This window comes from Hippocampus zosterae, chromosome 9 (assembly GCF_025434085.1).
Source record: "Hippocampus zosterae strain Florida chromosome 9, ASM2543408v3, whole genome shotgun sequence".
NCBI classification, from domain to species: domain Eukaryota; kingdom Metazoa; phylum Chordata; class Actinopteri; order Syngnathiformes; family Syngnathidae; genus Hippocampus; species Hippocampus zosterae.
In genome coordinates this window covers 18038451-18062848 of record NC_067459.1, presented here as the reverse complement: position 1 = coordinate 18062848, position 24398 = coordinate 18038451, and the positions used below count along the sequence as shown (strand labels likewise).

At 44.8% G+C, this 24398-nt stretch overlaps 1 protein-coding gene across 5 annotated transcripts; it reads right to left on the bottom strand.

Annotated features, from left to right (window-relative positions):
* Positions 1 to 838: 838 nt before the first annotated feature.
* wnk2 (WNK lysine deficient protein kinase 2) lies at positions 839 to 24130 on the bottom strand. 5 transcript variants are annotated; one of them, XM_052077226.1, is made up of 28 exons: positions 22467 to 24130; positions 16852 to 17024; positions 16553 to 16773; positions 15597 to 15754; positions 14877 to 14965; positions 14474 to 14693; positions 13760 to 14018; positions 13306 to 13613; positions 11997 to 12119; positions 11346 to 11462; positions 10851 to 11201; positions 10073 to 10672; positions 9855 to 9904; positions 9591 to 9753; positions 9387 to 9503; positions 9128 to 9298; positions 8677 to 8719; positions 8449 to 8598; positions 7074 to 7936; positions 6809 to 6866; positions 6606 to 6670; positions 5954 to 6534; positions 5476 to 5708; positions 5000 to 5221; positions 4771 to 4869; positions 3745 to 3789; positions 2577 to 2878; positions 839 to 1936 (listed from the first exon to the last, which is right to left on the bottom strand). In XM_052077226.1, the coding sequence occupies exons 1-28, from the start codon at positions 23136 to 23138 to the stop codon at positions 1640 to 1642; spliced, it is 6750 nt and encodes a 2249-aa protein (XP_051933186.1). In that variant the 5' UTR covers positions 23139 to 24130; the 3' UTR covers positions 839 to 1639. The 5 variants fall into 5 exon arrangements, with proteins under 5 accessions (XP_051933186.1, XP_051933187.1, XP_051933188.1 ...); XM_052077227.1 differs by having other exon boundaries at positions 4795 to 4869; XM_052077228.1 differs by lacking the exon at positions 4771 to 4869 and having other exon boundaries at positions 22467 to 24129.
* Between the last annotated feature and the right edge of the window lie 268 nt (positions 24131 to 24398).

Below are 24398 nucleotides of genomic sequence, written 5' to 3'. Positions count from 1 at the left end.
ATGGTCTAATCAATTTCTTAAGCACTGTTCTGTACCATTTTTTTTATTTCATCTCCCTGCGTTCAGTGTGTTTGTCACCGGTATGGACTCAGCAGCCCAAAGCATTAATACATTGCAAGCAGGAAGAATGACAAGGGTTGGGAGTAACCTCCTCAGCGATGCACAAAATGTTTTACAGGGAAAGAGAAATTCGACTCAGATTAGGATCAAATGAAATCTGCCTTCAAAAAATATATGCTTTGAAATTGAAAGCAGTTTGACATGCTGATTGTGAAGACTCTTAAAAGGCTTTCCGCAAAGCATGTGCCATGTGCTCAGAGTCTGCAAAGAGCTTTCAAAAATTTGCTATCTGAGTGTCAGGCCAGATGAAGCAAAGTTGAAATGGAAGTTGTGTTCGAAGGTGAAACAATTTCAAAGGGATGGCACAACATTTATGAGAGGGCTTAGATTGAAGTCACACAACCTATACGCGTTAAAAAAAAACAAGAATGCATTGTAAAAATGAGATATAAGACAGGCTTTTTTTTTTGTGAATCACATTCTTGGTGTACTTTATAGCATCATCGCCAACCTCACAGGAAGTCTTCCAAAAAAAAAAGTTACAATACGTACCACTGCAGGTTAGAAGTGGACATTTCGGGTTCTGCTAACGTTTTGAGCTCCCCGTGTCATTGTGGAAGTTCTTCCTGAAATTTTGCAAGGGAGGTGGTGGTGGGGGTCGGGGGGGCGTGGCGGGGCTCGACTTGGATTGATTTAAGCACATTGTACAGGTGATATATTTTTTCAACAACCTGTAATATTTTATGACCAGCAATGCGATGACATTATAGCATTTGAGTGTCCATTTTGATGATTCTTCTCACATAATTTAAGGATACATTGAGAATAACTCATGGCTGCTTCGGACCTAAATGCTCATCTTCAGAAATTACCACACAAGGCACACTCACAACTGGTTTTCACCAGAAGATATAGTTCCTTCCAATCTCTCGGTAATAGTCCAATTGCTTGTGCTGGAAATGTTTCATGAATAAGGACAAAAAAAAAAAAAAAAAAGAATTGGGAACACACAACCTTGGGCTGAGTAAGCAAGTCGGCTCGTGTGGTCCAGAGTTTTCACAGTGGCAGCCAATGATGCTCACAGCTGAAAAATTGCACTGGCACACACACACACACACACACACACACACACACACGCACACGCACACGCACACACACACACACACACACACACACACAGAGTAGCTGCAGCAACAAGCTAAGCATCGTCCGCTGTGAGGTGTACAAAGTAAAAGGAGCTCCTATATTACGCACGGGAGCTTGCTCGTCGGGTGACAAGCAACACAACTCTTTAAATCTCACCAATAGATGTAACAATTCTTAATACATTAAAATTTATATCCAAGCAATAATGTGAATCAGCAGTTAGAAACCAACTTCCAATCTACCACTGCTCTGCAGACAATGAGAATATGGCATGATATGAACATGAGGTATGCAAATGAGAGGCCAGAGGATGCGCCAATGGTAACATAAGCGCTGCTTAAATACATTATATACACTATATGCATGTCATGGACTAGAACTACTCTGACATTGCTTTTTGGTACAAGACTTGGAAGACACATTGCTACTCAGATTAAAGAGTTTTTGCCTTGGGGTCCGGCAGCTGATATGTTGCACTTTGGATGAAATCATCCTTGCTTGCGGGAGTGCCGGTAAAGGCAAAGATTCCGGAAGGAAGGGCAAGGGCCACCCCAGGTGATTGGCTAAGAGCGAGAGGAGAGGAAGAGACGTGGCGTGGGACGGGCAAGAGTAGCTGACAAACGGCGTCGGGCCTTGTGGAGGACACGTTGGTCATCGCCATGCCGGCGCTGCTGGGCCATGATGGGGGAAGGTGGCCGCTTTCCACACCCGGCGTCATCCACGATGACACCTTGATTTGGATAAGGGATTAGAACAGAGATCGGCAATTTAAAAGATGGAAGTGCTACTCGGGGGGCCACTAAGACCACGCGCTTCCTAACCAGATGGATGACAAAAATTTAAACTATGGACAAAATACGTGCCAGATAAGTGCTTTTACACTACAATGGATTTCATTTTTAATACTAGTTTTCACAATGCAAGTGTAAAACATCCACTATTCAACAACTAAAGGGTTTGAAGCAAACAACAAACTAACCACATACTGTGATTTATTTTAGTTTCTAGTGCCAAGGACTCTCTTGCATAAAAATCATTTTTCAAGGGCGGCACAGAACCGTTGAACAGTCAGCCAACATTTACTGCAAGAACTCATTTTGTGCATTTTCCCACAAAAATCAACTCATACAAAATCTGAATAGTACTGACATTCTGTTTTTGTCCAGCATGGCATTACAAAGCCGCAAAAATACATTTTTAGGCCTACTCATGCGGTAGTTTATGGTATTAACCAATTATTTTCAAATAAAAAGAGTGTCATTACAAACATGTTGATTTTTGTGGGGGGAAAAAAAATCCATAAAATGAGCAATTGCAATTTTTATTTTTTTACGCCGTTTGTAATAATGTGTGATACACTACACACTCACCTCTGATGCACTTGGCACCTGACTTGGGGCAACCATCTGATCCAAAAGTTGCGGTCCCCCAATGCGCAAGGAGTTTGTGCGGGGCCTGTGAGTGACAATAAGAACCTCCTGCTTCCAGTCATCCATAAGTCTTTGCAGATCTTCAGGCAAGTTGATGGATGAATCGGTGTAGGTTGCCGTCTTGTTGTTGCTATTATTGGTTTGCGCTTGTGCCAATCCCAACACTGGCTGATGAGGAGGAGGCGTGGCAACGGTGGGTGGCTGCTGTGATAGATTAACAGCTCCTAGCCCAGTACTGGGCCCTGGCATGAGACAAAAACACAGCACACATGGCAACATTCTCTGATGATGAGGACTACAGTGATGTACGCCAGTGATTCCCAACCAGGGAAATTATTATAGTGGAAGCTTGAGAAATGACTGACCGGACTTACAAGTTCTGCAAGACACAAGTTGCTAATATTTCGCTCTGACTTGCGAACGAAAAGTATTCGGTTGAAAAATGGGTAAAATGTGAGGAAGAAAAATTCCCAAATCTGACAAATATTTCAACATTTTGGTGAAAAAAATAGCAACCCCCCCAAAAAAACCCCTATGTGAGTGTCGAGCAGTGAGTAGGCGGGATTTAACTGTATGTATAATGGAACTCACTGTAAATGGACGATTGAAGCAACAGATGTTTGAACACAGTGCGACAACATCGGAAGACAATCAATATAATAATAATCACAGGCTTGTATTCTTTATCCTCTGCCAAAAATACTGTAATTACGGCAGGATTCTGAGTCACATAGAGCAGTTGTGAATCACCTCTTTGTTTGTGTCTGCATGATTGCATTAAACTGCCCCCGGTGGCCAAGTTGCACATACCAGAAGGAACTGAAATTAATTCATCAAGATGTTTAGTGTTTAGTTTATTTATACTCTCTCTCTCGATGATTTTCCTTTTATTAAATTTCTTAATCTACTGTTTCTCTGGGACTGATGTATAGTGACAGACAGAACAATTAAATGGTTGGTACTATTAAGGTTTGGGTTTTTTTAATAGTGAGCTGTGAGTTTTTCTGGTCTGATGTAAAATGGGAGCCGGGGCTCAATAAAGGTTGGGAAACACTGATGTAAGCAACATGATTGCAAAGTTATTTACATACATAAATGAACTACATACTGTTGCCTCGCTCTTTGCCAAGACACAATCGCTTCAGTGTTGACCCTACGAGACAAAACAAGAGTTTATAAAACTTGTCTCAGACTCGTTTTTGACAAGAATAGCGTACGTGACCACAAGATGCATTAACAAAGATGCTGAAAAACAAAGCAAAAAATAAAATAAAAAGATGCTAAACTTGAATTAGAAGTAAAATGGTCAGCCTCGTGAAATAAACGTAACAAAGTGCAGTGTGAGGAGCAGAGATAAAAACAGACAGATTTATGAAGATACATGCTTGATATTGCAGACTGTAAATATAATGTGACTGACTCAGCTGCTCACACACTCACTGACCACCTACGCATCACATGAGAAACAATACAAGGGCTCATCAATATTCTATACATAAGGTAATGAATAATGATGCGTTATGAGGAGCATTAAGCATTCACACGCAATGTCTTGTCGTTCATTATTGAACAATAACATTGTCGTTTACGCGGATGTAGAACTGCCTTGCCTCTTACTCAGAGCTGTTTTGTCATGAAGCAACCGAAGCATTTGAAGCAGCAGTGGAACTTTTGATGTGGTTCATGTAGCGGACATTATTTGACCAGCACGTGTACCGTGTCAACGTGGTGGCCAGTGAGTGCTTCAACCAGTTTGGATCTGGGACGGTGCACTGACAGTTCATGCGAACAAATATTGTGTTTATCCAAACCTATGCCATACCATATGTCAAAGTTGTCCTTTTTCTTTTCAGTTTATTTTAGTTCACATGTAAATACTTTTTTTTTACCCATAAGCAACTCGCCAAATTGAAAACATACCTTTCTTTACACCTTCATGTCAAATTACCATTTTGTCAACTCTGCAGCTATTTGAATAAACCGGACATAATGCAGAAACCACGGTAAAATGTCGGTGAAAAACAAGTGGTAAAAAAAAAAGGAAACAAGCTGAACAAAATGTAAAGACCATGACGTGTGTAACAGGAAAGACGCAAAATAACGGCAGCAAAGCAGCAAGAGAAGAGATACAAACAGATAGATAAAGGCACAGGCCCACTGAGAAATCTAGCTCTGGGCTTGCTACTGGATTTATAAGCCACTCTCTCGCTTGGTTGAGGGTAATGAGCCCAGCCTGGATAGGAGTATAACCAAAAAGGAGAGAAGACACCAGAGTAAGAAGAACACATATTCAAATAAATGCCACAGGAACCATTTCACATGTTGGTCCGGTGTCAGTAATGTGTTGCTTTGTTAGCTCTCACCTAGTCCTGGTGGAGCTTGTGTGCTCGTGCCATCCCCAGCATATAGCGTAGCATAAATGTTATCGGAAGACAAGGAGCCCTTGAGGGAGCAGGGCTGCTGAGTCTGCACGGGTTCCGAGATGGAGTTGGGAATTTGACTGGGACCGGATGGCTCCCTGGCGACGGACGCCTTGGCCGGAGAGCCGTTTAAACTCACAGTTGCTTCACCTGATCCTTGGACAACTGAGGATAAACACATAGGTCAGGATGGCACCCATCCTACACAACATTTAGGACTATTATTTTCTTCTGTATTTATATTGGGTATACAGCACTCATAAAAAAATAACAATAATTAGTAACAAAACAGAGGAGTATTTAGATGGGACTGAAAATTGTGGCGAGAAGTGGTATCCAAGTGGTTGTGGGAATCGATTCTATGAAAGAGAGAGTTATGGGAACGATGTAGAAATGAGAGAGTACATTATGATACTCACTGGGTCTGCTGGAGTCACCGGATTTATTTGTGACATGTCGAAATTGTTGAACCAGGGGGCTGAGGAGCTTGCCGGGTTTTAGCCTGTGCTTGCCGGACCTTTTCCTGCGACCTGTCGGGGGTGCAACGTGCGAGTACGTCAGGCCGAAGGGAGGGACTTTGCCCAGTCTGAGATAGAGCAGCTCCACTTCTCCTCTCTGATGGGCCTGCAGCTCAGAGATCTCCCTCAAATGCCTGAAGGAATCAGAGAAAGAAAGTAAAGCTCATTTCTTCAGTAATACATTTTATCGTATTTTTTTAATCATGCTTTTTTTATAGTGCAAGAATCAAACCCAGAACCGAGTCTGTGATTCAAACGTGTTAGCCACTAGCACACCATATTGTCCTACCAGAAACCATCATCTACCCTAATCCGACCCAATCCTGAATGTCTGATTGTTATCATTCACGCTGAAAAAAACGTGTACAGTATTGCTCACTTCTCCCGGAGCGTCTGTAGTTCTCTCTTTATGTCTGAGTCCTCCATCTCCGAGTCATTATCGCTGCTGGCGTAGGTCGATCCGTGCACGCCTCCATGCCTGCTGGGAGAATCCGAACTCTGGACGCTGCTGCTGCGCCCTGAACGTCTGAGGAAGGCCACTGCCCTCTTCATCAGGTCACTTCCTCTGCGCTCAGAGCGAGTGTGTTGACTCGGGGTAGCAGGGGCCAGTTTGGCAGGGCTGCTCTCGGCCCCCGAGTCTGACGAGAGGAAGCGAGCGTGGACTGTGATGTCAACGGGTACGGAGGCCGAGGTGATGGTAGGAGGCAAGGAGCCCTGGGTAGCCACGGAGGAAGGCGTGTCCAGATAGAAGTCAGGAGGCGCGGAGTAGCGACTGCAACGTGTCCTCTGCGTGATGTCGTCCTCGGTGCTGACCACGGAGAAGCGACCGATGGTGGTGGAGGGTGTCAATCCCTCAGTGGGAACATTGTAACCGGCAGGATGTGCTGGCGAGGCCACGCTGCTCCAGCTCCTCTGCTTCACATCACGCTTGTTGGCCACTTCAGGAGGAACTGAGATTATCTGACAAAAAAGAGAGAGATGACTGTACCCTGCTGCACTCAATTGAGGTTTTTTTTCCCATCTAAACACACCTTAAACCGGCCTCTTGTCCCAGAGCAGGAGACAGAGTGAGAAACATGCCTTTTGGAATGGGATGCTGCAGATAATTTCAAGTTAACGCACACACACACACAAAAAAAAAACAACAACCAAAAACCAAGAAACATTGAGGAACGCATAAACAGTGAAGCACGATGTTTGAAAATGTCCTGATTTAAGACAGCACAGTACATACCACACACAGCCGAGTCACTCAGAGTGCTCAAACTATCCATTCTCTCAGGGATTTGAGGCTAAAGGAGACGATGGACAAAACGGGTAACAGTCGTGAGTGTTTGTTGACTTGTGGCTATCACAAGAAAATCTCGAGTGATAAAAAATGCACTGTAGCTAAAGCATCACACCAGTTTGGTGCCCCATCACGAATTTTGTCAAACAAACATGAATATAACCTAAACGTTGTCTATGGAGACAGGATTAGTACCGTTTACCGAACCTACCAGTTGTTCTCCTGCTCTGTAGCGACTCTCCTCCATTGGACCTGGTGTACTGTTTCCTGAGCCGCCCGTGGCACTGTCTGGACCAGGAGGAGATTGGATGTACTCTGTACCAGAACCCGGTGTATCCGCTGCGCTTCCCGATGGATACATGGGAGCGTATTCCTGGTAGAGCAAGTTCCGAAGTTTCTCATCGAGCGTTTTGATGGTGCTGTCCACAAAGCCTCCGCGACCCAGTCGCCCTTCCCCGTCTGACTCGCCCGGTCCTCCGCCGTGCTGCGATGGGCCCGGGCTCTGGGGGAGTGATGACACTTTGGCCCCTCCCACACTGGAGAAAGGCTGGTGAAGCACCACGGGCTGCTGCGAGCGCTCATTGCGCGCGGCGGCGGTGGCGTATGAGAGAGACAGTGACTCTTTGGCTGAACCGGGCTCCTGGGGTGGAAGAGGAGTGAGCGGGGACCCGCCCGGCGAGCTGCTTACATCCAGAGACAGGGGCATGACCAGAGGACAGCAGGGTATCTCCTCCGCCACAGAAACAGGACAGGTGAGGTCCGCCATATGTGAAGTGGAGTGAATAGGGGAGGTGGCGGCCACGGGGGATCCTTGTGGTTCGTCCATTTGCAAAGGGGGTTGTGGAGATGAAGGTGGCAAAGTTTGAGCTCTGGCCGGCTGGGCTTGATGCACACTGCTGATCGGCTCCAATGACGGTACCGACTGAAGAGCCGGGGGGGCAGACACCGGAGGAGACAGGCTGGCCAAGAGGAGAGGGTCTGTGTTGGACATAACCGGGGGACTACAGAAGCCATAAACGTCATGGATGAAGCCTCCACTGCCACCAGACATCGTAGAGGATGAGCCCTCCTCAGCTACAGAAAACACAGGGATCATAACATTCATTCATTCATTCATTCATTCATATTCCAAGCCGCTTGATCCTCACTAGGGTCGCGGGGGGTGCTGGAGCCTAACCCAGCTGTCTTCAGGGGACACCCTGAATCGGTTGCCAGCCAATCGCAGGGCACACAGAAACGAACAACCATTCGCACTCACACTCAAACCTAGGGACAATTTAGAGTGTTCAATCAGCCTGCCACGCATGTTTTTGGAATGTGGGAGGAAACCGGAGCACCCGGAGAAAACCCACGCAGGCCCGGGGAGAACATGCAAACACCACACAGGGAGGCCGGAGCTGGAATCGAACCCGGTACCTCTGCACTGTGAAGCCGACGTGCTAACCACTGGACTACCGGCCGCCCGCGATCATAACAAATTGACATTTTTTTTCCAACATACTCCACGAAACGATTTACGGTGCATTTTCATCCAGCTGCCTCAAATGCAATCTGAATTTTTCACAGCAGATGGAAAAAGTAGTCACCCCGGGATGTGGAAGGCCTGCCTGGCAGATGCGTGTTGGCTGAACTGCTGGGAGACTGCGAAGTTGTACCCTCAGATGTGGGCTCCTGGTTGGAAAAGGGGGTCTCCTCCACAGGACAGATTATGAACCATCGCTTTCCTGTGTGAAGAACTGCAAAACCCACGCGCATGGAAAATTAACAAGAGAATGATGAAAAGTCTTTGACTGTGAGGGATTAAAGTGCTTTACCATTCTGCTGGTAGACCGGCTGGGATGCTCCAGATTGTTGACTCTGTAGTAAGAAAAGACCCTTTGTTCAATCTTGAATCACAATATGGCCAAAAGTATTTTACGAAGCATTCATGGAGGAAAATATGGAGTTGATCCCCATTTTGGAGCTTCAACAGCTTCCACAACAAGACTCGATACGAGCTGTTGGAGTGTATTTCTGGCTAATTTTAAAATGTGTGAGGTCACAGGTGACTGGCACTGTACCCGAGAAAGGGACACATGCATCCAACCATACATTTATGCACCTTGATTTTTTTGTGCACACAGTCTCGCTGGAACAGTTGGAAGAACGTAAATCGGAAAAGCATTGACTAATTCGGGGAAAATCTCGTACGTGTGTCCGTATAATGTATTTTATTCACTCTATTAATCATTTATGTTGGGAGAAATGTTGCAACACTTCCATTACCTCTCCTACTTGTCCGTCAGAGGTCTGGCATTGTAACGGACTGGAACTCAAAGTAGATACCCTCTCCCCCGCCGTGTCGTCGTTCAACATGTCTTCGGCTTTATCCACAATGTCCTTTAACTGGTCGATGAAGATCTCTTTTTCTAAAGGAAGGATAAATCCATTCTCCACCTAAAGTCAAACAACGCCACGTGTTCAAGCACAAGCACGGCACTTGATGAGAGAGAACATGTACATCATGTTCAAATGTTGGACAAACCATGTAAGTGGCAATTTCCTCTGGAGCATCACCGTCCAGATCGAATTTAAACGTCACCATTTTGTGATTGTGAGTCTCCAGCTGACATTCAACCATCTTGTCACCTGTGTTGCAAACCTGTAGATGCAGAGGTCACGTTTCGAAAAAGAGAATCTGGTTTGAGGAAAGGGTAACCTTGGAAAACGGACGAATGCTGTTTCTCACATTGAGCATGCTCAGTTTGGGTTTGCTCATCTTTTCTTGCCGAGAGCGCGTCCGAGTTGACTTGCGATGATGTTTTCTGTGTTTTCCTTCCCCCTTTCCTCCGCTGGCCAAGCTGTCATAGCCATCACTTGCTTCTTTACTTGATGCAACATCAGAGAAGGGACTGGGAGGAAAAAAAACGACAAACAAAACACTGTTGTTGAGGCACACAATTTTTTAGTTAAAGAACAGGATCAAAGAATTGCTTGAAAAATGCACACACACCTGTCATAGGCATAGTTGGGCAATGAGACTGTTTTCTCGTGAAACACATCCTGAAGAGAGAAAACGCAGGGAAATATCACTAAGCTGGTTGAATTAAAAAAAGTGAGCATATTTGTATTATTCCTTATTGATTTGGAGGTGTTACTATTATTAATAAGGCATGTAGAACTCAAAATGTAATATTTTGCACACTTCACGCTAAATAGTTTCCGACATACCTCGGTGCAGGTATCTTGCTGCAAGGTGGAAGAAGTAGATGGTGTTTCTTTTTTCGGACCAGCTTTTGGCTGGCTTATACATTCGGATGTCATTGAGACTGCTGTCTGGATTCCAGAAGACTGCAGAACTGAAGCTGGGACAGAAGTGGGAGCAGGACTAGCAGGCGCAGCTGGTGGCGGGACGGAGTTTGGTACCGAGACCAACACGGGTACAGAGATCTGGGTTTGTCCCGATGCCGAGGAATCATCTAGGGTTGTAGATGAGACTTTTGGTGAACCTGATATTGAAATTGTGGTTTCAGCTGCGGCTTGAAATGAGACGGAAGCAGCAGACTGAGCCGGCATTTGGCCTGCTGCTTGGATTTTTGCCTGGATCAAAGCTGCAGTTTGTGCTGGGGTTTGGGTTTCGAGATCCGCTGCAGCTGAGAGTGATGCTGAGGTGTGAAAGGTAGAGGTTACATTTAAATCCGTGCCAGCTGCAGCAGTTTCTATATCTGTTCCACTTCCCCAGACGGGAATCTGAGTAGTAGGTAGAACGGGTTCGACTGGGGCTAAAAGTTGAACACCTTCTAAATTTGTCTGTGGAGTGTTTGTCTGCACCTAGGACAAAAAAAAAAGAAGCATATTTGGGGGATAGATTAGTAGATGAAGAAAATGGCTTCTAAATGCCCAAATGCATGACCTGGGCATGCATTGCACCAAGGGCTAAGCACCATTTGTCCACCTCATTTCCAATCACCCAACCATCACAGTTTAGAACAACATGTCAAATATTCACCTGTTCAGCCACTTCTTGCTCAGGGTACGAAACGGGGTATGGGGTAGGTTGTGCCTGGGAGAGAGGTAAGGAAGGGGTGTAATGGAAGCTACTAATGTTTGGATAGGATGCGGTTGGGCCGCTCTGCTGCTGCGGCACTGCAAAGGACATGGTCAGAGCAGGGAATGTGCCGGGCAGTGCTACACTGGACACCTGCTGAGGTGTGGACTGGAGGATGCTAAAAGCAGAAGGAGGATTCAGGGGAATGACGGTGGGGTGGGGTGAAGGTGAGTAATAAGGGCTAGCTAAAGGAGTGCGGGAGATAGGTGGAGGCTTGAGGCCCCCTGCTTGAACACAATATGGTGAGGGAAACTGGGAAAGAAAAAAGGGAAGATGATACACAATGAAAAATGTCGCCCATTCGATACAAACAAGGTTTGCACAGGTGTCACGTCCCACGCATATTATCCTGAAACAACCTTGCGCGACCGTTGACGGCAACTTCCTATGACGCACCTGTGTGCTGATGTGCAGGGGTAGTAGAGGAGGGGGCGCACTGGTGGCAGACTGTGGAAAACCGGTCGCTAAGTCAGGAGGACTCAGATGAGCTGCAGTCTGGTCAGCGGATAATTGCTAAGAAAGATGATCAAATACTCTGTTTATGTAAGAATATAAATTAATACCACAATTCAACTGGCGTCATGATACTCGGTATTTAATTTTTTGTATGTATATGTACATGCATCTGCGACTACCCACAAACCCAGGAGTCCTCAGATCCATACATAGGCCGTAAGTACCAATCCTGGCCCCAACCAGTACAAAGGACTGGATGGCATCATCTTATTTCTTCTGAGCCACCATCGTGGCACAAAAGTTCCCAAGTCACATACAAAAAAAAAGGCTTCAGAGTGAGTTTGGCTTTGGAAAGAAAGATGCATGTTTGTGCAATTAAACAATATCTGCCAAAGTAAAGTGAAGACTTCTGACACCTTTTTTTCGACTTGAAAAGGAGGAGAGCTACTTGGGCCTGTGTTAGTTGGTAAAACCAAAAACTATACCCACATCTATGCAGTTGTGTTGACGTCAACTAAACAAAACGCGGAACCTCTTGTTATGCTTTCTGTTGTGTTGATATCACAAATGTAAACCGCTTCAGTGAAGTACCTGGTCCTGGCCGAGTTGAGCAGTAAGCTGCGTCTGTACGATGGGCGTCGCAGCTGGGAAGCTCTGTGCTGTCTGTCCACTGGGGTGCGTAGGCGGGGCTGGCGTCGATGGAGCAGAAACTGTCTATCAGAAACAAACATGACAGCCCACGTTGACTACACAATGACTCATTACGCAAAAGTGTTTGTATAGAGAGCGCTAACTCAAGCTCAAGGTCAAAATGCTCTGAGTGCTGAAGCAGGCAAAAGGTAGTACAGTATATCTTTTTGGGCAGGAATCCAAGAGGAGAGCTGGATGGAATGGGGGGGAATTGCAGTGGGATGACTCACTGGGCCTGCGTATTATTTTATGAACCATTGCACATCTAAAATGAAGGCATCATTTTGGATAAGCGGGAGCAAAGATTGCTTGTTGTACATTTCTATTGAGAGGCTTACAGAAAGAGGCAGCTTGCGGGATCATAAAAAATGCAGCAGGCTGCCGCAGGAGCAGTGTTTGCCCAAACACCTTCCTTCTCTAACCTACCAGTGTATCTGCTCTGCCTCTTTTCTGACATCTTGGAAAGAGGAGGCGTTTGTCCGGATCGGGGTAAGTAGAGAACATTGGGACATTTAGACTTTGACTTTTGTCTACGTGCTCAAACAAAGAGGACGCATGATGGTTAGCACCACTCTCTGAAATTGTAGGTGAACTTGTTCTGTGGCCGACGATGTGATGGAGACAGCGATTAAGATGACTGAGATCTCCGGCCTCAAATAGATTCCTGCACAGGTCAACATTTGAAGTTGAAGATCTGAGCAAAGAGTGAACATGGGCGTGTCCCAAAGAACCCTTTCTCCTGGTCCTGTCCCACCGGTGGAGAGACAAGCAATTCCCACAGTGGTGGTCAGGCTGCAGCCTGCATGGGATGCCGAGTCGTTGCTCTGAGGGGCGGGGCGGCTTCGGGGGATGGAGAGGTGAAGTGGAGTAATTCGCTGAGTCATGATGACAAAGGTGATGGGGGGATAGGTGGGCAGATCTGAAAGACGGGCTTTGGGAACAGTTAGAAAATAAGATGTCTCTGGCAGATGAGCAGGACAAACACACTCTTGAGTGAGTCCTACATTGGAACCTCTCAATCTGAGAGTCACTTCCATATCTGGGGCACACAGCGCCCCTAGTGGTGATACCCTGGCTTACAAAGGGATCACTGTGGTGATTCTGATCGGATATCATTCCAAGAAAGGACATAAAAATATGTTATCACAACATGCAAAGACAGTTGACTGTAAGATGGAAAGAAAAGGGAGGAGATATTCAATATCCTTACTGTTTGAGCATTATCTGGCCCCAGGTGCAATTGTGCAGCAGGTTGTTGGGAGGTCCCAGCATGCAGCTGACCTGTGGTTTGCTGGTAGGCTCCCTGATGCAACTGTATGGATTCTTGAATGAACTGGTCCTGCGAAGCCTGCACTGTGGTTTGTTGGTAGGGGGCCTGCTGCGCTGAAGACTCAAGCTGCGCGGGAGGGCCGTAGACTGACTGAACCGCGCAGATGGTCTCAGGCGGCGACTGGTAGGAGCCATTTTGATGTTTGCTGAGGTCGTCCAATTGCATGGTGGAGCTCACGCCACTGTCGGCTGTAAGAGAGAACTTTGTAATTAATCGCAGGAAGGACAAAGCGGGGACAAGGACATTGTTTTTTTTTTGTTGTTGTTAAGATATTGCTACAGCCTCAGTGAGTCATGATATAGCATTCAGGTTAATTTCATTTACACATTCTCACATGTAGTCGCTGTGGTGATGGGGACTGTACAAATCAAGGTCTGCTGCTCCACCTCTTGGTCGTCATACTCAGTCGCAGCCAACATGGTCCCCTGTTGTCCGGGCACCTGCAGGAGGTTCTGCTGCATCTTCTTCACAGATCCCTCGCCGTTTCCCGGTGAGACAGTGCGCTCCCTTCTCCATTTGATCAGAGCCACGCGGTCCCGGATTGACTTCCCAACAACCTTCACATCGCAGTCCAAGAAAAAGCCTGACTCCACCTATGTGACACACCAGAGACGCTCTAAGTAAATACAGCACATATTGTATAAACACATCGATAAGTCTTTTCGTTGGAGGTACAATGGAGTGTTCTACTTGGCTGTAACCAGCGGAGGCGCTGTTGATTCATTCTCAACCAGTTTGACAAGACAACGACAGATATAGATCACAGACATGACAAGTTCTCTGACACATTGTATTTGATCAAGCGACTGGGATTAAATTAAAGAATCATTTAATTAGGTTCATCATTCAAACACATACTGTGCATTATGCACTCACCAAACAGTTATTTAGGACTCAAGTGCACAATCTAATGACCGCACATGCTGTAATGGAAAAATCAGTCTAAAAAAAAAAGAAAAAAGATAATAACGGTCGCATTTTCCTGAGAACTATTCATGTAATATATTATGTTTGTTGTTGTGCTTTTGTCATACAGTATAGAGTTTACCATTTCTTGCGCAACAACTTCCGGGTCCTCGTTCGCCAAGTTAAAAGTGAATTCAATTGCACCAGTATCCTTGTACTTCCCCTTCAGCTTCTTTGGATCCTCAACCCACAGCTTCAATGCGATGGACGATTTTTTCCCGTCATCCTCTTCATTGAGCTCCACTCTAACGCCTGTATCTTCTGCAAAGAAGGCGTGGTTCAAAAGGTCCTTGATGGAGTACCTGCGGGAATGGAGCAAAACAACAGCTACTTAGGTCACTGAATGACGCACAGCACACAAACATGAACTGTGTCACAGCCAAATACGGGTGTTGACGTCATAACACAGGAGCGGCAGCACAACAACAGAGTTAAGGCTATAGGTCAGCCTCGACATGCATGCATGAGTTTTGTCACACGCTGACCTTTCCTCCCATCTGTGACAGATGCACTCCCCAATTATCTCCTTAATTTCTGGGTCGCTTACTTTGCTGTAGCTGGCAGGTTTTACACCCTGAGGGGGAGAGAAAAACTTAAGTGAAGGTAGCAATTGGATGACATGAATTACACTGCAGTAGCATGAGCAAAAACACAGGGAAAACACTCTAAAAATGCACTTCAACTGTTTTTAATCGTTTTAATTGTGGGACTTCCATTTTTTAATTTGAATAATCTTGCGTTGGTTAATAAGACGTTTTAAAGCTACCGGACTGTCCACTGTTGTGCACATCATAACCTGAAGGTGGCAGTAGTGTGACAGCTAGTTGATTGATGATGTCGAGAAGAAGTAAATGGTGAGCAAATTAATTAAAATAAATCTTGTGCGAAACTTCAGTAGATCTACAGTAATTGTTTCTAAAGACCACGCAGTATATTTGTATGTCTCATATGTTGTGTTACTGACACGTTTGTACTAAAGGAGCAGTCGCATGTCAATTGTTTAAAATGACTAGAATAGCAATGTGAATTTCCAAAAAAATGAAACTTAACTAAATATGTACAACAATTCAGTCAATAATGAGGTGACGAGGCTACTCTGTAGTGAGTCACATTCAGGGAACGTATTTAATTTCACTTTACCTTGATTTTAAAAGAAAAAAAAATCATAACCATTTGTAATTTAAGAAAGCTGAATGGAGACTCACGCTGGTGACTTTGCGGTAGATTTGTGCTGCGTTTTGACATTCAGAGTACGGGTATTCTGACGTGGCCATCTCCAGCATGCACATTCCGAAGGCGTAGACATCCACAGATTCATCGTAGTGCTCCTCGTACATCTCGGGGGCCATGAACTCTGGTGTGCCTAGACCATTGACACAAAGTGATTTATGAATGGTGTTTCGGGTGGAGCAAGAGTACCGTTAATAATTAAATTTAGAGCTGAAAGAAACTAATCGCTAGGGCCCGACCAATTAATCGGACGGCCAATTATACCGGCAGGCCTTTTTGGAACTTAAGAATAAGAATCCAGCTGAGTTTTGCCAATTAAAAGACAATATAATCTTACTTTCTTATGAAACTGCAAATTCCTCTTGAGTAGATATGGGCAGAAAGTAAAAGACCAACATGACTGACAGTATGTTACCCAACACAATCTCCTTAAGAAAAGATATATATTGAAAGATATTTTGAAGAGGTTTGTAGTCATGCCTGATGTGCATATTTCAGACGCATCTCTGCCAAAGGTGACGTTTTCACATGTGAGAAAGTCATCGCAGTTTTTTTTGAACGCATCACTTCATGAGTAGAATAGAAAAATGGAGTAGAAGAAATTTGATCCAACGTTGAAGGACATGATGCAGTAACTTGACTTATTATGTTCCTAACTGGATGTACTGCATATATTTTTGCCCTAAATATCAAGCTAAATTCATCAATTCAGAGTAGTTTTGGACTTTGTTTTGGTTCTTGAAAATTCCTCTCTGTTATAAAGTTAACAAAATACTCAAGGACATAATATTTAAAATATTTTAGTTATTATATATTTTTCTAATAATCCATCAGTTACTGGTTATTTGATTTTTTTTTCTTCCAAACATCAGAATTGGCAGAGAAAAAAAACCTCAATAAAATTTACTATGGGGTCAAATTAATAGCTAACCAATAACACTTTTAGCGAAGGAAGCCCTCTTCAGAGTTGCCAAGCCCAGATCGCCGATCTTGACCGAGCCCGTGGGGCCCGTGATGAAGATGTTGTCACACTTGAGGTCCCTGTGGATGATTGGGGGTGTCCTGGTGTGGAGGAAATGGAGGCCCTTCAGGATCTGTCTGCACCAGCTCCGAAGAACTTTGGGCTTCATCACCTTGAAGCGCTTCAAATACCTTGAAGGGGAAATTGAATACAACCGTGGGAAATTGCAGGAGGTGAGCTAACTTACACCGTGAACCCTTTTCACTCACGTTTTCAGTGTCCCTGAGGTCATGAGCTCCGTCACCAGAACTATGCATTTCTTTCCTTTCAATGGCGACTCCCAGAAGTCATAAAATCTCACAATGTTGGGGTGCTGAAGAGCCTTCAACATCTCAGCCTCCTCCTTGAACCTCTGCCTCTCCACCTTGGACAGTTTCCGCTCCTTTGGAAGGTTCATGAAGACAATTACTTTTCAGGTACGTTGACATTCACCCATTTTTACTATCAGTATCCGTGGTGTGGTATCGGAAGAGGTCCTTAACTTAAAACTAAACACACTGGAGATAAAATCACCTTTCAATCTGTTCTTACAACCTGCTTGAGTAACTTCAGGAGGCGACTGTGAAATGCCTGCGACTCATGTTGAGAGTGCGCACGACTGTGCTGTAAGGGAAAACATGGGGGCTCTTTTCAGCCCATTTCTTTTCGTGTGTTGAACAAATACAACAGTAGACACATCAGGCCCATATTATTGACCAGATGACACGTATGACATGACATTACATGTTGTGTCTTGAGGTCTATCCACGTATGCAAATAAAGGAAAGATGCAAATTTGCGTGATTTTGTTTCCTTTTTATGCACATGCTGGCTTGCAATCGAGTGGATCTGAAATCAAACAACAAAGGGGATTAAAATACATTGTGTATGCCTGCTTTTCCTTGAATTCTTGTCTAAATAGTAAACAAGCTGTACATGAATTTTGTTGCTGCTTGAGTTAGCACATCGCAAACATGCACCGTTGAACGAAATGATGACCCTGCTTTGTAACACTCACATTGTTACGCTGTACTATTGTGTGCTTCGATTATAGACCAACGCCGAGGAGTCGGATTTCAGGAGGCCATTGTGACGTGAGCAGTGTGCAACCTCATGCATCTCGGATTACGTCTGCCCAGCACATCTCTTGGCACAATTTAAAGACTGTTCCGAATGAGCCTCTTTTCAGGAGAATTGAACAGAATTTTATTCAAATTATGGGACACTCGATAATCTCAACTGGGCAAAATTATTTTAATTATTCAAATATGCACTTATATCTCAAAACATTCCCATCGTGTATAGAATGCTCCTATTGCTGGAAAAGATCACACTTTGAATGAAATGCGCAATTCTGCGTAACGGCCACTGGGGACTGTCTTGATTAGTAACACTTCCATTATTCTGTTTTGTTATGGGTGTCATTCGGACAGATGTGAAATCATCAGTATTTGACAACTTGGGCTTTGTATTTTGCTCGTCAGCATATCACCGTCTTACTTATGGCTCGCACTGGAAACTCAACAAGAGCTCGCCAGATGCTTCAGAGAGTGATAAAACTTCACCAGGACCAACTTCACGTTATTCAAAGGCTTCAGAAGAGTGAAAGTTTTTGATGTTCGTGTGGAAATGTGTGAATCACTCCTTTGCCAAAATGACCAAAACAATCGTCAGCTCTCAGAAGACTTGTGGTTCAACAACAAATCTGATAAAGCGGATCGGAAAATGGATTGATGGATGTCTAGCACTGGACTGATTGAACCACTTGTCTCTGCAATACATCCAGGAACACGATATCCGAATCATTTGACAATATTTTTGAAACTGGACACTGAGCTGCAGCGGGGGACACAAAACCTTTGTAGCGCGCCACGAATGTCAACTACCAAGACATTGGCAAAGGAACGTTATGTTTTGTAAAATTGCAAATCAATTTCAAATGCTTTATCTAAATGACAGCTGAAACGAAATAGAAAACTGGCGTAGTACTTGGCATTTCAGCCTTTTATCTTTTTCATATGAACATCAGAACTGTGAGGCAAATTGACTAAATCTCAAGGTCACCGTGTTGCCAGCGATCATTAAACCGTGGTTAAAATAAGACGTTTGCCGACTGAACTCTCAAGCTTGTTAATATATTCCTGAGTTGTGTTTAAAAAAATTTTTTTTAAAGCAACACTGAATCTCCTGAAGCTGCCCTTCCCTCCCCACCTCTCTTGATGCAGAGGGCTGCATCAGCAGGATTTGCTCCCCAGGCGCAACTGTGTTGCACCACTTGGGGAGGTATTTGAACTGACGTTCAGAATTCAGCGCAACCTGATCAATCAAATGCCGAGCGGTGAGGCAGCGCGCTCGAAAAGGGTCTATTGTATTTCACAAAATCGTAGCCTAATTCGTTTTATTCAACTCCCTCAGCATGTGTTTTGTTTAAGCGGCATTCAGCAGCACACCCCTTAAAAGTCCGGATTCATGTGAGCCGCCTATTTTCTGCCATCTCATGCTGTGACTTATACAACAGCTACGCAAGCGTGCCTTGCTCTAAGAGAGGTGTGTAGGCAAGGAAGCGCTAAAGGGCAAGGCCTGGTCTTCAGGCACAGAAGGGTTGAATCATCACTAGAGCTCCCCTAAGACGCTGCTCAGACAACATAAATACAGCCACGCACGCACGCACGGCCATACTTGATGCAGAAGAGCGTGTCTTCCCTGTCACACATTGCACACATTTAACCCCCGTGGCCTTCCATTGTCGTGCTGTTCTTTTTTTTTTTCTTTTGACAGATGGCGGAAAATACTTAAGATTGAAGCATTCTTCGGGAGATGCTTTTCATCCCTTCAATTTAAAAAACGGATTTGAATGGATTACTTCAATATTAACGACAGCATATTCCATATGATTTTTTAAAAAAAGGGAATGGTTAACATTTTGGGGATTTTTTTTTTTATGTTTTTTTTTTATGACACTCTTGAATAACCCGTGGTGTTACACTCTTGAACAGTTTGTCAGAGTATGTACTATGATTGGAATAATAATCATCATAATAATTATTCAAGTCATCGTACATTGAATGAAATCCCTCATCAAAAATGTATTGAGTCAAAATAGATAGGATTCAAAAGTTGACACCCCCCTTTTCAACTGTTTGTTTTTGTGGGGAAAAAAAGGAAACAAGACAATTTCAACAAAAAAAAAATTGGCATAGATGGGACCTATGAAATGTACAACTCAATAATTAAAAATAATAAAAACCTTTTCAATAGTGTTCACACCCTCTGGTAACCGAGGATTTGGTTGTGTTGAGAATGAACCAATCAAAATAAAACTCATTTTAAAATTAAATCGGGGTCAGCACACGTGATTCCTCCCCAAGAGAAGATCATTTCCTTCAAGAACTGCAGTGAATCAATAAATTGACATTGACGGTCACGTGTGCTTCAGTCACGATGTTATAACCATTAAGAAGGGAATTCATTGTAAATTACAAGCTCATAAAATTGAGCTAAATTGCTGACTCAGTCTTGGCGTCATGACCCGCTGCACCTGCACCATAGATTGTTCCATCTACAGTGCACAGATTTAACCTAATCAAAGTACATCTTGAGTCAGATAGCCATACATCCATCCATTTTCTGATGCACCTATATCGTCACAAGGGTTGCGGATCTTGCTGGAGCCTATCCCAGCTGTCTTGGGGCAGTAGGCCCGGGGCCACCCTGAACCGGTTGCCAGCCAATCGCAGTCAGATAGTCATTTTTAAGTTAAAATACATACAGAGAGAATATTAGAAGTTCTGAAAGGGCATCTGAGATCTAGGCTAATCTGCTCACCGCATGGATGGCATTTAAACTGATCATTAGATTATATCATACAGTATGCAGATTATGTGTCAAATTACACTTGCAGGTATCAAGCAGCAAGTGTACCTTTGGCCAAAACACTGTATACCGGTCATAAATGTGTGTGTCATGTTGCTGGAATTGCGACAACACAAATACATTTAATTAATTAACATTAATTTGTAGGTGCATCCATCGCTTTATAGTGGTTGTTTGTTTTTCACTTCAAGGGCAACTGGATGCTAACACAGCTGATTTAGGCGAAAGGCAGACTGCACCCTTTCAGCCAATCACAGTGTACATCCAGACAAACACGCTGATGTTCACATAGACAATTTTATCTGACACTCTTTAAGTTGTATTAACTCAACAATGAGATATATGATTGGATCACTGATGGTGTAATTGTACTGTATTGTAATGCCTGACTTTGGGGCGGGCAGCGTAAGGTTCAGTTCCCACTCAGTTATTTGTCTATCTGTATGTGTCCTGCGACTGAGTGCCAACCAGTCCAGGATGGGTTGTTTGAATTCGAAAAATGCTTAGAAAAGGTGCATCCACACAACCATTACCCCACCTTTTGCAGAGGGTACTCTTGACCGACTTTGAGAAAATAACTGAGGTTTTGTTACCATTAATCCTTTAAGGCGGCAATATTTAAAGCAACAGGCCACCAACGAAGTTTACCAAGACTGCGTGAAGAAGTTCAAGTGTTTCACACTTCCGCTATGAGATGCTGTCTTTTACTAAATTTGAAAGGTCTGTGGGCACCGGGACTTGTACAGCACAACCAACTTCTGCACGAGCAGGATGTGAAGAGAAGAAATTAACCTAGCTGGTAAGTGTATGGACTTGTTTAGAACTGCGTTAGCACGAGCCAACATTTTAGCAAAACCCCCATCCACCTGATTGAGTGGTGATCTTCATGTTTTGTTTTGGGGGGTTTTATGTCGTAAGTATGAACACCACAGATGTTTTATTTAATGTTTATCAGCATTTTTGAAGAATTAGCAGGGCGGGGGATATTTATTTTCCATTGAATTTCAATGAGTGTAAATTATACGTGGATTTTTGCTATTCGTGGCATGGGCTAGTAGGATAAATATACAAGACGTTTAAAAATGCTCTTTCTTGTGATCGATTTGGTGATCGGTTATCGTTGTTTTCAGATTCGCTAAACGGTGTTCGGCTCCAAAATCCTGATCTGTAAAAATCTGCACAGGTAATTACTTTTTTGCATCTTTATAAAGACGTCTACTTTTGGAAACAGCATTTTGAACCTCTTGATCAGGGGTCCCCAAACTTTTTCCTGTGAGGGCCACATAACTTTTCCCTTCTTTGATGGGGGGCCGGTGTCAGTTTGTAACATCAACGATCGTAGAGGAGCTTAAAAAATGTATTGTTTCCCAGAAAGCCACATGTAACCAAATAACCCTCTCTGAGTTCTTCACATAAAAAAACAGGAAATAAATAATAACTAAACAACTCTCTCTCTTTATGGCCCCTTGAAATCCACAAAAAAAGAGTTCTGCCATCTACGAGAACGCCACCTATCTTGTCTCGTTTATGTCTGCTACCGTCTTGTTCACGTGTTCTACTAATTGATCTGAGACACAACTAAAACACTGAAACATTCTATGGTGTGTAAATAACTTTGTGACCTTGATGTCAACCCTATTTGCATCATGGGTCATTTTGCCCCGAAGACCACCTTTGTACAGCTTCCATGGAAGTGTGAATAAAAACATTTCAATTTTTCTGCAGTTGGGGACAATCTAGAAAAAGTCATACATTTTCAAGTTAAAAAGTTATCATTTAGGGGGGTTTGGGGGCGTTTTTAACACAGTGGCAGGTCATTTTGACCCAAGGACAACAGGAGGGTTAGAGGGCCGGGTCAAATGTGCCCGCGGGCCGTATTCGGCCCGCGGGTCGTAGTTTGGGTACCCCTGCTCTTGATGGATCTCATGACAAATGATGCAAGTTACGACGTCACCAGTTTCATGAAACCTACCTGAAGTTCGCACCATGCTACTTCAACCCAAGTCTCCGTGTCAAGCCCCTTGTAGACCGTCTTGAAGGAGCCCCTGCCCAACTCAATGTCGAACTTGAGAAAGCGGCCCCCTGGTGAGGTGGACACAGCCTTCATTCCCGGTTCCTCTTCGTTCTCATCACTTCCTGCTTTGCCTGTGACGTCATGTGACACGCCCTCTTCCTTAACCTCGCTCTGGCACGCGTCACGTTTCTCCTCGCAGCCCCCCGCGCTCCCGGTGTCGTCCTTCACGTCCACCTGACCCTGCGGCCTCGACTTCTCCTGCTGGCCCACACGTGTGGCGTGCAAAGTCCGGTTCCGAGTCCGACCGACGATGGAGCGCAGGTCGATGTTAAGCACCGGCGTGCTGTTGGCACACTCCGCCGTGTCCAGCGTCTGCTCCTCGGAGTCCGACACCCACAAACTCCGCCGAATGAACCTCTGGCGGACCAGTCCGCGGTACTCCGAGGAGGGATAGGCGCTGGGGTCGCTGGCTCCTCGCAGTGCTGTGTTCGGGACGCTGACATTGTCATCCGCGCCGTTTTCATAAATGGGCCTGAATGCATTGGCGTTATTGTCAGAGTCCAAATCCGGCACCGAGGAAAACGTTGATCCAAGTGGAGGATCTTTGCTCGAATCCTCCGCTGCGTGCATCCCTGCTAACGTGTTAGTCCCTCGGCATTGTGTGCGGAGGATGCGGATGAGGAGCGGTCCTCTCCGTTGCTGTCTCGCCTACCTGCAGCTGCGCTCGCATGCAGTGACGCAGTTCGGAAGCTCCCAATGTACGGCCTCGGGATTTTTTTAAAATCCAGAGCACCCCCTACCCTCCCCACCGGGATCGTGCGCGCTCTACTCCGTGCAAGTTTACCTCAGCGTGCACCTTGTTGCGACTGCATAGCACGCGCAAATCCACTTGATGCCATTGCACCAACAACGACAAAATTGGAAAAAGAAAAAAAAAATGGACTCACGGGAAAACGACCTGCTGGTATGTGCGCACTAATCCCTGCGTTTATCACGGGACAAGCGAAGTGCGCAGATGCCATGCTCACTCAGCGACACGCCCGCAAATAAATAGCCGGCATCCGGGTGGAAATACCGCGAGCTCAGTATTCCCTCCTCCGATCACACGCACTTTTCTCCCAAGAGTGACATATTGGAGCGCAGTGCAGGAGCTAGGATAGAAAAGGAGCGTTTATCAGATAATGCTCACTGCGGAACACGTCCCACCCCTCACCACACGACACAGCCCAGGGTTCCATTTCTCATCGATGAAAGCGGGACAATTTGATGGAACCAAAGCCCACGCCCAACTGCAGGGAGTCCAATCCAGGTTTTAGGCGACTCCCTCCATCTAAACTGGACTACCGCTGTAGTGCCGTAGTGGTACTGGAACCATGTTTGGGGAAACAAGGCAATCCTCCTCTCTCTCTCTCTCTCTCTCTCTCTCTCTCTCTCTCTCTCTCTCTCTCTCTCTCTCTCTCGGTTTTCATACCACTCAATGGCAGCACCCACGTGGAAAACCTGTCAAGCGTGAATGTACCGGTATTTATTTATTTATCTTTTTTAAAAGTACACTTAGCATCTGTCCTACGCACACAGAAAGTGACGTCGGTTTGCAGTTTGATCCACACTGCCGAATGCACAAAGTTGCATCTTGTTAAACACATTCACAATTTCTCACAATTGTTTAACAAAGTATAGGAAATGACACATATTGATACACAGCACATCATTTCCATCTGCTCTGCAAATGTTTTCACATGATCACTTTGGTAACTGCTTAGAAATCACAATATCCCATCACTGTGACTTCATTTGAGAACAGACCCTCAGGCCTACCAACCCACACTATTGTTTTGGCACCGTGATTACGTAAGTTATAAGGAAAGGGTAGGGGTGAATATAAAATTC